This window comes from Gambusia affinis, linkage group LG04 (assembly GCF_019740435.1).
Source record: "Gambusia affinis linkage group LG04, SWU_Gaff_1.0, whole genome shotgun sequence".
Lineage (NCBI taxonomy): Eukaryota > Metazoa > Chordata > Actinopteri > Cyprinodontiformes > Poeciliidae > Gambusia > Gambusia affinis.
In genome coordinates this window covers 21731966-21746188 of record NC_057871.1, presented here as the reverse complement: position 1 = coordinate 21746188, position 14223 = coordinate 21731966, and the positions used below count along the sequence as shown (strand labels likewise).

Sequence of the window (14223 nt, the reverse complement as noted above, 5' to 3'; positions counted from 1 at the left end):
ACAAGCAGTTTTCAAATTGTGAATAAGAGTGGAAAATGTGATAATGTGTACTGATAGTGCCCATAAAAAAATGTGTTCTGGTGTTTATAGTAGAGCCTACTGTGTGCTTCTCTGCACCGAATTCTTCCTAATTGTCCCGTGTTGTTTTTCCAGAAGGGCTTAAGCCTCTAATTATTTTTGTGCTTGAACGTGCTCCACTTTCCTGTGTTTTCAGGAGACCTGGTTCTGGCCGGGATCCTCCGACGCCAGGGACGTGCTGCTGAGTGGGACCCACTGCGTGGGCACGGAGATGTCCATCCAGCAGTGTCGCAGGAACGGTCAGGTCTACTGTCCCCGAGGGGGAGACGGCAGGGCTGCCGGAGTGACATGTGTGGAGAGTGAGTCCAAACCCAGCGACTTAATTTGTAGCAGAGAGATTGTTAAATAAAATTCTAGCAAATGCTATACTGCACTAGTTTATTTACAGGCTTTGTGGGGAGCTAGTGTTACGTGAAACTCGTATTTCTGCTTCGCAGCTGTTTGTCTCCACTTGCTGGGAAAGTCTTCATTTAAAACCACACTATAAATCTATCCCATAAGTCTGGCACTTTTCTTACTTCTTGATCTTGAAAGGAGATGCACCGGTCAGAATTTCGGGACTGATTTCCGTTCTTGTGCCGATACCAGTTTCTGCCTTCATGCACAGTGGGAACACAAGCAATGGAGCCAGATGTGTGTGAGGGACCTGCACACACAGAACAGGGAGTAAAGCAAAGTCAAAATCACATTTTAATCTCTCTCTAGCAACTTGCTTGACCACCTAGCCTAGCATGGCTAGCATTACCAAAAGTGTCCCTGTGTGTACTGTAGAAAACGTCTCCCTACATTAAGTCTTGGATTTCCAAAAGGCTCCCAATGTCTAGGACAGTTCTCCAAAGTCAATCACTCATCAGACAGAGAAACGTTTCTGTACTGCATTCATATCTGCTTGAAGTCTGGCTCTCTCTCAATCTCTTGCCGCCATGTTTCAACACGTCTTAAAAAACATTATTTCCTTTTAAACGGCGTCTTTCTCCTCTGTGCTTTATCTGACTTCATCAGTGCCTCGGTGATTCAAAGTCGCAAACTGAGCCTGTTAGAGCTTAGTATGGTGCATTCACTGACCTGCAGTGTTGCCAACTTCTGTATATAAAGAGCAGCGGTCCAAAGAGCGCATGGTCAGTCAAACTTCCATGTTTGCAGTTTTCTTACGTCTGGTTTGATTTTTTTTTTACTTTTTGGTTGACTTTGGACCCTACCACAACTCACAGTGAAACATCAACGTATAACACCATTTTATTTGCATTAAATTGACATCAACAACAAAAATAAAATAAAATTGTTCAGTGATATTAATAACGGTCACCAGTCCTGCCCTGGTGCTGGTCGGATTGCTGCTGGGTGGAACTGCTGAATAATAACTGGGTTTGCCTGTGAGAACCTTTTAAGTGGCTGAGGTGATAAGCTAATTGTACTGCCAGAACTTTAAGAACGATCCATCTTTTAATTTTATTATCTTATTTTGGGCCGCCGTAAAGCTTTTACTGGTCTGGTCTGGCTCCCCCTTTAAAGATTTTCTGGGGGCGCTACCGGTCAGCGCCTCCAAAACTCTCCACTAACGCCAGAAAAAGTCACTAATTGTGTGTTAGAAGCTATTTAAATATGGCGACAATCTTGCTGAGATGACCACACTATGCACCCTGTTAATCCTGCTGAATGTTTTTCCCTCTTGCAGTTCGAACCAGTTTTAACATGCCTTAGAAAGCGCAGTTTTCTTTCAAACAGCTTCATCAACATGTCTGCTTTCTGTGGCTTCACCTTAAACACCAAAAACAGCCAATGTTGTCGTCTTCTGACTGCAACAGCTTGGACTTTGAGCCTTGATGTTACCACAACCTGGTAGCCCTTATTATGGTGCGTGTACTGAAATTGACATTTTTCAGTTTCCGACCCGCTGTTAACACTTCAGGGTCCATCGGGCTGAAAATCCTCCAGCTCCTGACACCGGCTGATTCCCAGAGGCTGGGAATTTTATCCCATGTTACTCCAGCAGGTGGTGGATATTATATTCACAACAGTGGGATAAAAATGGAAACTTTTCTTCAAATTTTGACCAGTTTTAACCTCTTGAATTTGTTGAGATCGTTCACAGGCAGAAGATCGGACACCACAGTCTTTCAACACATGAATCAACTTCAACTCCAATGTATCATCTGGTGTTGTGTGTCAATGTGGCAAACTAGGGGAGGTATTGTGGAAACTGGTTATGTTAGCTTTAGAAGCTCGTCTTCCTTGTGTTTGCTGTAACGAAGAGCAAAGGAAACAAACACAAGGATTATATGCATACAAATATTAACTTCTTTTAAGCAGCTAAGCTCAAGATTGAATGTCTTCTTGTTTTGAACCTGAATGATTTCCTGCAGCCGCTCCCGACCTTGTGGTGGACGCCCAGCTCGTCCAGGAGTCGGCCTACCTGGAGGACCGGCCTCTTCACCTGCTGACCTGCGCCAACGAGGAGAACTGCCTGTCCTCCTCCGCTGCCAGGATGAACTGGCCCTACGGACATCGCAGACTGTTGCGCTTCTCCTCCCGCATCATGAACATGGGACTGGCTGACTTCAAACCGCGAGCCACCAGGGAGAGTTGGGTCTGGCACCAGTGTCACAGGTGAGGATGGGAGGGAGGCTCCTAGAGCTCGTGTTTTAAGAGATGCTTCAGTTCTCCGACAAATATTTAGATTTGAATTTTAAAAAGGTGCCACTTAATGTGAAGTCATGTCTTTGCATTCAGCCCCTTTTTCTTTTCTTGCCTCAAGTCTCTGAAACGTGGCAACTCTGGAGCAGTTGCAGAGACCCCCCTGGGGGTTAGGGGAGGTTTGTTGACAGGACAACCTCAAGTTGTGTACGCCACAAATCTGGTCCTTAAACTAAAGTGGCAAGAAAACAAAAAGCTATTGTTGGAAGACACTTTATGAAAGAACAAAATGTCTGGTCGGATGAGACCAAGATGTTACCACTGTGGCCTGGTTTTGTGTGTCTGAAAACACACCATGTCTCACCGTGTTGCAACATGGTGAGACATGGTGAAACATGGTGGTGGTGGCGGCATCATGGGGGCAGGTAAACAGGTCAGAGTTGATGGGAAGATGAACGGAGCTAAAAACATGTCAATCCTGTTGGAGGCTCCAGAGGCAGTGGCACTGCCTGTGCTACAAGTGAATGGTTTAGATCAACACACATTCATATGTTAGAATGGCCCAGTCAAAGTCCAGACCTCAATCCAACTGAGAATCTGTGGCAGAAGTTCACAATTACCGTTCTACAAAGTGATTAGTTATTGGGGGTGGGGGGGGATTACAAATTCACACCACATTGTTCAGATATTTATTTATTAAAAATCCAAAGTCATTCATACTGATCTGTCTCTTTTGTACCTAGCATATAAAATTCTAATTGAATACGTTAAAGTTTGTGGTCTCAACCTTCCAGCGTAAGCAACAGAAGCAGGCCGCTCTGAGGCTTTACGAGCTGCGTACGATTCTGGACAGATTCCGAACTAAACCTCTGCCGTCTTACATGAATGGCAACGCAAGATTTAGAAAGTGAAATGAGATCCTTGAGTGCAGCATGAAGTAGACTGCTGTCTACAAATAGCAATCACCCTTTAAACGCCTGTCATTTAACAAACACAGATAAAGTTTACAATGAGCGTCCCCGTTTCTGGCCAACCCTGTTGTTACAGTCGTGACCAGGACCTACGTCACAGACGCCCGGGTCCTTATCGCAGCAGCTGTGGTTCTGTGTCCTAGAACAAGGAGGACGACCACAACCCAATTGCTACCTTCTCCACCAGCAAACACAGGGTTTCACTTGCAGTTTTGGTGACTTTTTGCTTCGGGCATTGCTCTGCGAGGCAAAGAAACACGACTGGAAAGTGAAATCTTCCCTTTTCCCAGGAGCCTTCCCAGCTGTTCACCACGCCCGTCTGACACCTCCAGGGAACCGTAGCCGCATTTATGGCGGTCATATTTTATACTAACATAAAATCAAAAGACTGAAAAAGAAACATGGATTGTTTTTATGAAGACTGTTCTGAGGTCCTTTCATAACTGTGATTATTTTTGTGTGTGTTTGTGTGTTTGTTTCTTCCATGCGTTGCTTCCAGACACTACCACAGCATCGAGGTGTTCACCACTACGATCTGCTCACCCTCAACGGGACAAAGGTGGCTGAAGGTCACAAGGCCAGCTTCTGCCTGGAGGACACCTACTGCCCCGATGGTGAGCCGTGACCTGACTAAAAAAAAAATAGCCCTCTCATTAGCACTTTTGGTTCATATTAAGAGTTCTTTGGTCCTTTTTTAAGCTCTTCCCGTTATTTCTGGGGCACTCCTTTTTCATTCCCTTTCTCTCCAGTCCTTGTACGTGATCATTATTACATATTTTGCATTGAGAGAGGAGAAGTAAAGAAGTGACAGGTCTAGGTGGTCCTCCTCTTTGTGCTGAGTTTGGAGAAAAAAGCTCTTTGGGAATTTCCAACTATTTTCTTCTGTGTTTGTCAAACTTGCAGGCTGTCTCAATACGACAAAAGTATTTAGATAGAAAATGAAACAAATACGTAATTGTGACAGTTGGATCATTACAAGGTGCCCCGAGATCTGCTTTAAAAACTATTCTTCGCAAAGCTGTCTGGTATTTGATGCCAAATGACTGGTTTATCCCTGGCGGCTAAAAGCTTTTTATGTGTGAAATAATTACATGTCAGAGTTAGGGAAACAGTAAAAAGACATCAAAAGACGATCTTAAAAGTAAAGTTGTCTAGAAAACTATTGTTCAAAGCCACTTCAAAAGATAAAGGAGGTTTTGGGGGGAAAAACAGTGATTAAACACAAGAGAGCTTGTATAAATCATCTATACAGTAAAGACCAAATTGCAACAAAGGGGAAGAAAACAGCATTATACTCATTGTGTAAATCTTTCATTGACTGTAGATCGTTCTTATTCTTTAAAAAGACACACCAGTAATATCCAGTATTTTTAACCCACAGCGACTACCATGAGAAATGTTGCACCACATAGATGTAACGTATATTATGTCCCATATTTGAATTTTCTACGCCTGCAGGTATCCATAAGCGATACGCTTGTTACAACTGGGGCCAGCAGGGCATCTCCGTGGGCTGCTGGGACACGTACCGCCATGACATCGACTGCCAGTGGGTGGACATCACAGATGTTCGACCTGGTGAATACATCTTTCAGGTCAGTCCGGCTAGAAAAGTACACAAAACAACTTTCTGGGAATGACCAGTTTGGGGAAAATCTGGAGTTTTATTTTTAGTACAAACCAGAAGAGCATAAAGGAAATCTATATTTTCCTGTTCCTTCCTTCCATCCATCCATCCATCCATCCATCTATCCATCCATCCATCCATCCATCCATCCATCCATCCTCTCTGTTTAACACCTTACCTCTGTGGAAATGAATGCAGTCCTACAGCAGTTGATTTGCGTGTTTGCACGTTCAAAATAGGTGGCAAAAAGAATAGGTGTGTTGTGAAAACTGTGAAAATCCTTATTTTTAATCTTCTTGCTGAAACGTCATCAGTGATTTCGGTGGCGAGGTCCCGCGTCGGGAAAGAAAGTGGATGGGGGGTGGGGGGGGGGAGCGAAAAGAAAAGCGAGCATGTTGTGTTTCGACATCTCAAGGCACACATGAGATAAAAGCTGCAATTAAAGGCTGTAATTTTCGCTAAATGGCTCTTGGCTGGCCCTCCAGTCAGGTGAACAGCAGCAACGCAGTCTCAAGGGTGTGTGCGTGTTTAAGAAAAGTAAATTTAGTCTAGATTTATATAGAAAGGAGACCTACTGTTAGTCCGCCCTTTATAGAGAGAACAAACCTAGTGGCGGAGGAAAAGCTCAGTCAGCACATTACAGGTTGAAACGTGAGCTCGTCCACATCTGCGCCCTCTCTCTCTCTCTCTTTACCGCCGAGACATCCGATCTGCTGCGGTGACCTACTCATCCCTCCTGCATCTCTATCATTTATTCTATTTATTCTCAGCAGCATCACCGGGACTGTGTTTACAGTTTCTTTCTTTCTTTCTCTTTTTATTCTGGCTGTTTGTGCTGAATTCAGATTGTTGACGTCTGACACTCGTGAGATCTGCCGTGTTTGGCAGAGGAGCTCGAGCCGGCAGAACTATTTTGTGGTCGCGAACGCAGATAAGCTCCTCGTAGCGTCGCGAGAGGAGCGAAGGAGGGCGTGGATCCGCGTTCGTCGGTTCTGCGTCTGTAACCAGGCAGCCACTTTAAGCAGCGTACATTTACGCTGATGAGTCACGTCCACCTCAGCCCCCCGGTTGCACTCGCATCTGAAAGATCAGCAGTACAACCTTACTCAGGCTTTTTTTTAACGCAACAGCAGCGGGACTTTAATTGTCCCGTAAAACGGCTTGTGGGCCCTTTGTTTCACATTATTACAAGAGCTTTTAAGAAAGCATCAACTGTCGCGAAAGCTGAAGCGTTTCACACGGAGGCTGTAAATCACTCTCACACGTTGTGACAGCTCCAGTTCACGTTCCCAGAAACGTCGCCTGAAAGTTGACGAAAAGAGTAAGCAGTTATGAATATTTTTAACCCTGATCCCTGCAGCTGTAAATATAAATAGGACCGCACAATTTAAACGGTACATAAAAAAAAAATTTAAAAACTGGGCCACTTTAATGAATATGTGGTCAGGTTATCTGTTTGATGTGTGCATCAGGAAAGTTCATTTTCTTATATATGGGAGTCAGACAGAGTGGAAAACAAGCCGCCATGGCAACCAACCATGACTGCAGTCTAATGATAGGCTGCAAACTCCAAACCATCATCTGCATCTCTGGGCTTTTTTTTTTTTTTTCTGCAACCCCCTTTCCCTCTGCAGAGATAACAGTGGAAAGTGATGTCATCCGTCGTCTGAGTTTTGTACATTCAATGCCATATAGAAAAGCAGAAAACAATAATCCTGTGGTTTCTCGGACCGGCGAGCTGTTGTTCCAGAACCGTCCAGAGAACCGACATTTCCTCCCCCGCCCCCAAGTTTTTTCCCTTCGTTTTCTAAAAAGGACAAAATGTACAGTTTCGTTTTTGTCCAGAGCAAAACATGTTTTCCCATGTGACCCTGGGAGCCTTGAGGAAGCCGGTGATCTCAGAGCAGAGACGAATTCACGAATCCATTAACCTCTGACTCCTCAGTAATCTGAAGTGCCTGAACAATTTAAAATGTAACAAAACATTTTCTCACGTTACACCCACAAACTTCAATGTGTTTGTAATACGGATTGCACATGTAAAACGATATTTTATTGTACGAAGACCAAGGCGCACAGAGAGAAAGTTGTGTTTGGCTTATAGAACAATATCCTGAAATTTGACCATCTCAAAGAGACTCTGATAACTTCATCTTCTGAAAACTGCAGGCCTACCAAATCATGGCAGCATTAATCGGAGAAGCAGCCAAGGAACATGTGGTTTCTCCGGAGAGAAGAAAGTGGGGGAATATGTTTACAAGACAACCATTTGGTCGCGCACTCTACAAATCTGTTATTTATGTGAGAGTGGGAAAGAAGGAAGTCAATGTTGAAAGAGAGCCATAAGAACTCCTGCTAGGGGTTGCCACAGCAGACATCTGGAAGAAGGTTCCTCTGATCTAAAGGAGAATAATCCTGAATGCTAAACAGTGTGGAGTGGAAGACTAATGTCGTGCAACACACCATCCCCACTAAGAAGCACGGTAATGGTGACATCATTCTGTCGGGACTAATTCTTTAGACAGGAAAGCTGATGAGAGTTGATGGAAAGACGGATGGAGAGAAAACCTGTTGGAGGACTGCAAATACACACCTTAAAGAAACTGAGAAATTGTGGCAAAATTGACGTTCGTGGGTGATCTCGATCGCAGTTTCTTTCAAGAACATCGGGCAAAATCTTCAGTCTCTAAATGCCCAAAGGCGGTACAGGCATAACCCAAACATCCTCGCAGATGTAAATGCAACAAAATCTGTGGCCACAAAGTACTGATTCATGGTGAAATATATATACATACCACATGTTCATTAGTAAAACACTTTAAAAACGTACCCTTCTAAACCTGGTTGTTGCTTTTTTTAGTGTGTAGTCCAAGGTAATATTCTCAAACTATGTAAATGTCCTACATTTTTGTAACTTTGCTTGACAATCTTTCTTAACTATTTGCATTTTTTCTCAAGCTCGTTAGCATATCGGTTATGATTTGCATTAGATACTTATACGTGTAAAAAAAAAATAAGCCGAGGTGCACTTTTTTTTTCCCCCACTTGAACACCTGGCCCCCAAAATGTCTGCGTACGCCACTGACTACTACGCACCACCCTGTGTTAGTTTATCAGATAAATGATAACACACAAGCTGTAAAAAAAAAAAAAAAAAGGTCAAGTTTCATAAATGCTCTCTGAATATGTGGAAGGTGATAAGGAGTCATGATATTTATGGATCCTCTCGTCTCCCTTCTTGTGCAGGTTGAAGTGAACCCCAGCCTGGACATGGCTGAGTCTGATTTCCAAAACAACGCCATGCGCTGCCGGTGCAAGTACGACGGAGCACGAGTTTATCTCTTCCGCTGCCACGCAGGTAACGCAGCATGCTGCACATGAAAACCCCTCGCCCTATTGAAGAATTTGTACTGATTATTTGCTTTTTATGCTTTTTTTTTAATTTCTTCATCTCTTGGTTTATTCGTTTCTCATCAGCTGACGCGTACAGCGCCGAGGAGGAGGACTTGTTCGACCACCAGCGTCAACTTTCCAACAACTTCTTGTGAACTGGGGGAAACACGTACATTTAAGAACTGTACGACTCTTGTCCAGACCTCAGAAGTCAGGCGGCGAAGAGTAAACAACAGTAAATCGGAAAAGCTGAGACAGAGGGGGAGAAAGTGAACGGAAGGAGAGGACAGAAATGGCTTTTTATCTTTGTTGCTTTTAGGGTCCCGTGATAGATCGTTGTGAGAAGATTTGGTTTTTGTTCGAACATTAGATAGGAATAAAGAATACATGTAGAAAGAGAAAGGGATGCAAACGAAGACAAAAGCTGGACCATGATTTGTGATAAAGCAGTTTACAGATTCAAAAACATGCCTCTTTTTTTATTTTTTTTACAAATGTTAACGCCTTGTTTAAATCATAACCACAGTTATAAGTAGTGAGACGAAGGCACATGAGGAGAACCTGTGTCGTGCATCACTCAATTGTCCACATATTTACAAAAGTAAACGAAACGGGCTTCCAGTACGTTCACCGTCCACGTAACAACATCCAGGATTTACTGCCAGAACTGTGTGTTTTTCTTTATTTTAGTTTTCATTTAGATTTTATTTCATCTCATGGTGCTATTTTGCTTCTGTTTTAAATAAATACTGTAATGTATTGCAAATGTATTGTCATGTACAGTCTTATATTACCTCTCTCAACTATTGTTCTTCAGGTTCTTTAATTTATGCAGAATTTTAATGTACTTTGAAGTTGAAACTTGATTGTATTGTTAATTTTATTATGACAAATACTTCCACTTTGTTTGATCTTTCCTTGTCAAACACAAGGGAGCAACATGAGATCTGGTTGTACCATTGCATCGAGCTTCAGAGTACTTGGTAACAGTAGCGAAAGAATAAAAGTCAGATTTACAAAACGTCTGATCCTTTCAGTGCTGGTTATTTGTGGGCAGGGCCTGAGACTGCCAGCTAAAACGAAAGAGAAATAAGAATAAAGTTAAGAGTTTTCAGTCAGGATATAGAAATTATGCAAGCTGCCTCCAAAGACGTGTGGATTATTATTGGGTTGTTTTTTTTTTTCTTCACTTTTGAACCAGTCACAACCTAAATCTATAAAACTGTGCTTACTTGGGCCGATACATGTGTCTTTTTCTTTACTTCATTAACTTTGGTTAACGAAGTAACCAAAGTTAATGGTTACTTGTCACAGGCTGGGCATGACTCAGGCAGTCAGAGGTCCAACATGGTGTCTGTCTCGTTCTTCGCTCCATTTTTTTTTTAATCGGCACTGACTCAGCTCTTCAGTGAAGATAATAATATACGCTTGAGTTGCTTGTGCTAGAACCACAAGCAACTCAAGAGTTTTTGCTACGTCTACGTCAGGTTTCTGTGAGGAAAAATAGAGCTGGAAACATAGAGTTAAAACCGACTGGAGAATAAAACTTTGTTATTGTACTTTTTCTCGAAGAATCTGCAGGGCAGTACCCCAAAAAGTATTTTGGGGGGCCTCCATACCAACATGCCCACACCAGACGCTTTATCATTCCTAAGCTATTCTACTAGAATGTGTTTAACAAACGTGCATCATGCGTACGGCGCCGTACGCATGATGAGTACGCCACTTGGGCCATACACATAATATCCTCTTGACCTGCATTGCCTTGGGCCGGTCCAGGGAACTACACAACTATATAAGCCTATGGAGCAACCACAATTATACTAACATTAAATATTAAATTACGCTAAGTGTCATTTTAACGGATCCCTGTTTATTCGTAATTCAAGGTCTGAGGACTTAGTTTTTTTGAGCAAAAGGCTAACCCTGACCCTAGGCTGTGATCTACTGAGAGATTTAAACTTCTCAAACCAAACCAAACGGGTTGTTTTAAGATCTTTTAAACCTTACCGACAGCATTTTATCAGAACAACTGCATAATTATTGGAGAATCGTTTGTTTAATTAAAAGACAATTGGTTCAGTTTGAAGGGACCATGTTCAAAGTCGGTTTTTGTGTGTTTATAGTGCTGCAGTTGGCATGAGGTTATTTTCCTGCAATGCTGCATTTGCTGTAAACATTTTATTAGACTTAGTCCTTACAGGAAGAGAGAGTGATTTGTGTTTCACTCCACTGAGAAGGAGGATGTCCGTTCAGCACCTCCTAATTAGGAGAGAACTTATTGTTGTGATCTCTCATTTAGTGAAAAGTCCTTTCTGGTCGAGATTTATTTATTTTTTCCTCATTGTCATCTCTAGCAAGAAGCTAGCACGAAGAGAAGCGGAAGTGCGGCAGCTGAGCTCGAGAAATAAAACAACATTTTCTGCTATATTTAGTCAGATACTGACAGTTTTAAGTTTTTCGAAACATTCTGATAATACTGACGTAGAGCTAAACATTTTCTAACGTTAACGCGGTGGTGGACGCATTTTCACCACCGCGGAGGGCTTCTTGTTTCTCACTTAGAGTATGTCAACCTGAGTTTTCTTTCTGGGGGCTCAAGACACATTAATACTTACTTTCTCAATAAACTCTATTAATGTGCCACATAGTGTCTGTGTTGTCATTCATCCCAGAACATCAATTATTACATTCCTTGATTTACAACATCTGGGGAGATGCAACTGTGCTATAAAGGTGAACTTACAGCATGGTTCTGTGGCGAGATCTGAAAGCTGCTGTTCACAAACACTCTCCATTTAATCTGACAGAGTTTGAGCTGTTTTGCAAAGGAGAATGGGCAAAACTTTCAGTCACTAAATGTGCAGAGCAGGTCGAGACAAACCCTAAAAGACCAGCAGCAAAATGTGGCTCCACAAAGCACTGAATCACGGGAGCAAAATGCTTTTTCACACACCATCTTCTGCCGGCACATGCGATTACTTCTGTTATGTTTTATTTACTCATAAAAATGTTTTGAACCATGTGTATTATTTTCTACTTCTTCACAGGTGAATACCACTTTGTGTTGGTGTGTCACATAAAATTCACACAAAACTCCGTTGAAATGTATTTATGTTTTTTGGTTGTAATGTGACAAAATATTGAAAAATGAAAGGGGTGATGGATTCTTCTGCAAGTCACTGTGACTGTATTTAAAGTGGCAGAGCCCCTCATTCTGAAAGGAGCTCAAAATAGACTAAAATCTCATTATCTAAGAATGCAATGAACATGTTTTGTGTCGACCAAAGGCCTACCATAACCTGCTTAAGGAAGCACAATAGGTCACCTCTAATAAAGTCCTGCTTTTGCTTTTTGTGCACTTGCGCTTAAAACAGAGGACAAAGAAAGTCAAAATGTAAAACAAATGTCTTCGCTAAAAATGCCTGTAGACGCAAAGTTAGAAAGTTAGAAAAGCGAATCAAATGACGTAAGATAAACTTTCTGAGTGTTTGCTGCTAGGATACACAACACCCTCCTCCTCCAGGGGTCATTTACTGTGCCGGCACATGAGATTGCTCCCTTTATTTAGACGCTGCCTCATTTCATTTGCTTTATGAAACCCGTTTCTACGCGTGGAGCAGAGCTTGCACTTGTGCTCACCACTTGCTCAGTAGTGGTTTGTGTTTGTGTTGTTAATCTAATGATTGTGTTCGAGTCTCCCAGTACACTGCTCTGCGGTACATCACCTCCTCGTGAAGCCACAATAAAAGGCATGACATTGTGGGCAGGGCTCGGATCTCACACGATGTTGGTTAACGGTAAAAAAAAAAAAAAAGACACGGCTTCTTGCTCTCTGTATGTCGCTAAGCCACAGGGACAACAAACAGGGCGGTCGGCTGAAAATTTGTGCAGAAATTGAGAAAATTCTACTCTGCGCTGGAGGCGATCCAGACTGTTGTCATGTGTCGTTCTCGAAGGTGGAGCCTCGTTCTATCAGAACCATGTCTGCCTTCCAGAAACGTTTTGAAGATCTAACTCTTTATGCTTCCCTCTAAGCAGCTTTACTGTTAGTTTTGGTATTGTGTGCATTGTTACTTTCCCTGCCAAATGGACTCACACCCCCTGAACCTTTTCACTGATATTTTTAGCAAAGGTTCACAAAATAGGAAAAGTGCAAACAAGCTGAGACATGATTTAGCTATGAATAAAAGTGTGAACGGCTTGTGCCGTATATCTTTGCCAGGGTTTTAGTCTGGCCAAGGATTTTTAATTTAATTAGCCAGGTCTGAATGGGTAAATGCTCAGATTTAAACCATTTCTTTTAAGCTGACTGTATATTTAGGATGGCCTTCGTTCTGGAAACCGTACATTTTCCCCCGCTTTCTCCAACAGGGTTTCGATCGGTATTGAACTCCATTTTGATCCTGTCTCACCGTGGTAGATGGTTTTAGTTTTCTGCCATACATAATATATATTCACAGACCAATATTTGGTCTAACATAGTTTGGTCTCACCTTACCAAGGTCCTGCAAACAGAACTTTTTTCTTGCCACTCTCCTAAAACGGTTAGATTTTTGCACACCTAAACGGTGCCCTTGGTTTCTATCGTACTTCTGTGCCGGGATCAGATTTCAGAACCGAGTTGCTCCCACAGATTTTCTGTTGCCGTGTAAAAAAAAAAAAAAAAGTTGCATTCTCTTCCTGCCATTATTATCAATATCCTCCTGGAAGTTATTTTGTTTTTGTGAATTTGCCTGAAAATCTCTCGCAGTGCATGTCTGTGACAAACTCACAATAGTTTATTATTATATTGCACTTCTTTATTAAACATGTTCTGTATAAACTCATTGCAAAAAAATAACTTAATTTAACTTTTTTTTTTTTTTTTTTTTTTTACACATCTGAATAAGTTTCAGCTTTTACTCCAGTTTGTCTACAATGTTTAGTTTAGAAAGCTGCATCTGTTCATTAATCTCTTAATGGAGCAACAATGAGAGCAGGGAATGTTGGTTTTATTGATATTTTTCCATTGCTGTGTCTTATTCGGGTAGCACAATGTACGTTTTGATTAATATTAATCCCTAAAACCTACTTATAATAAGCAGAAATGTGCAAAAGTAGCATATGATGCAATTAAGAGTTTTATGTTTCCATATCTTTTTGTATTATTTTCAAAACCGGGCTGATAGTCTCTTTAAAAAGTAACTGAAATTCAGGAACTGATCACTTTTTTAACTGTTTACTTTGTTAAGTGAGATAAAATATATTGCGACGGCTGCTTTCGCGTCTCTGTTTTCATGCTTTGTTCTCTGTGTTTTTAAGTAAATTACAATCAACAAAATCTAGATTAGATTAGAGATTCACAGATAAACTCTACTCTCACCAGGTGAAATACGTTTTGTTTCTGTAGAAGCAAACAGAATCAGGAAACGTTAAACAACTTCTAATTCAAAAATACTGACCCAGATGATTCTCTTATGCAAAAATGTTACTCAACATAAATTCCTGCGAGCTCATTTAGAGTCATGTTTTTTTTTT

The 14223-nt window shown here is 41.7% G+C and overlaps 1 protein-coding gene across 1 annotated transcript in view; it reads left to right on the top strand.

Annotated features, from left to right (window-relative positions):
• LOC122829601 (lysyl oxidase homolog 4-like) overlaps positions 1–9855 on the top strand; it is a 31097-nt gene extending 21242 nt beyond the window's left edge. The window contains 7 exon segments of the mRNA XM_044114291.1: positions 215–377; positions 2442–2685; positions 4183–4205; positions 4208–4297; positions 5142–5278; positions 8557–8668; positions 8788–9855. Of these exon segments, the coding sequence (XP_043970226.1) occupies positions 215–377; positions 2442–2685; positions 4183–4205; positions 4208–4297; positions 5142–5278; positions 8557–8668; positions 8788–8858 (840 nt within the window). The 3' untranslated portion in view covers positions 8859–9855.
• Positions 9856–14223: the final 4368 nt, after the last annotated feature.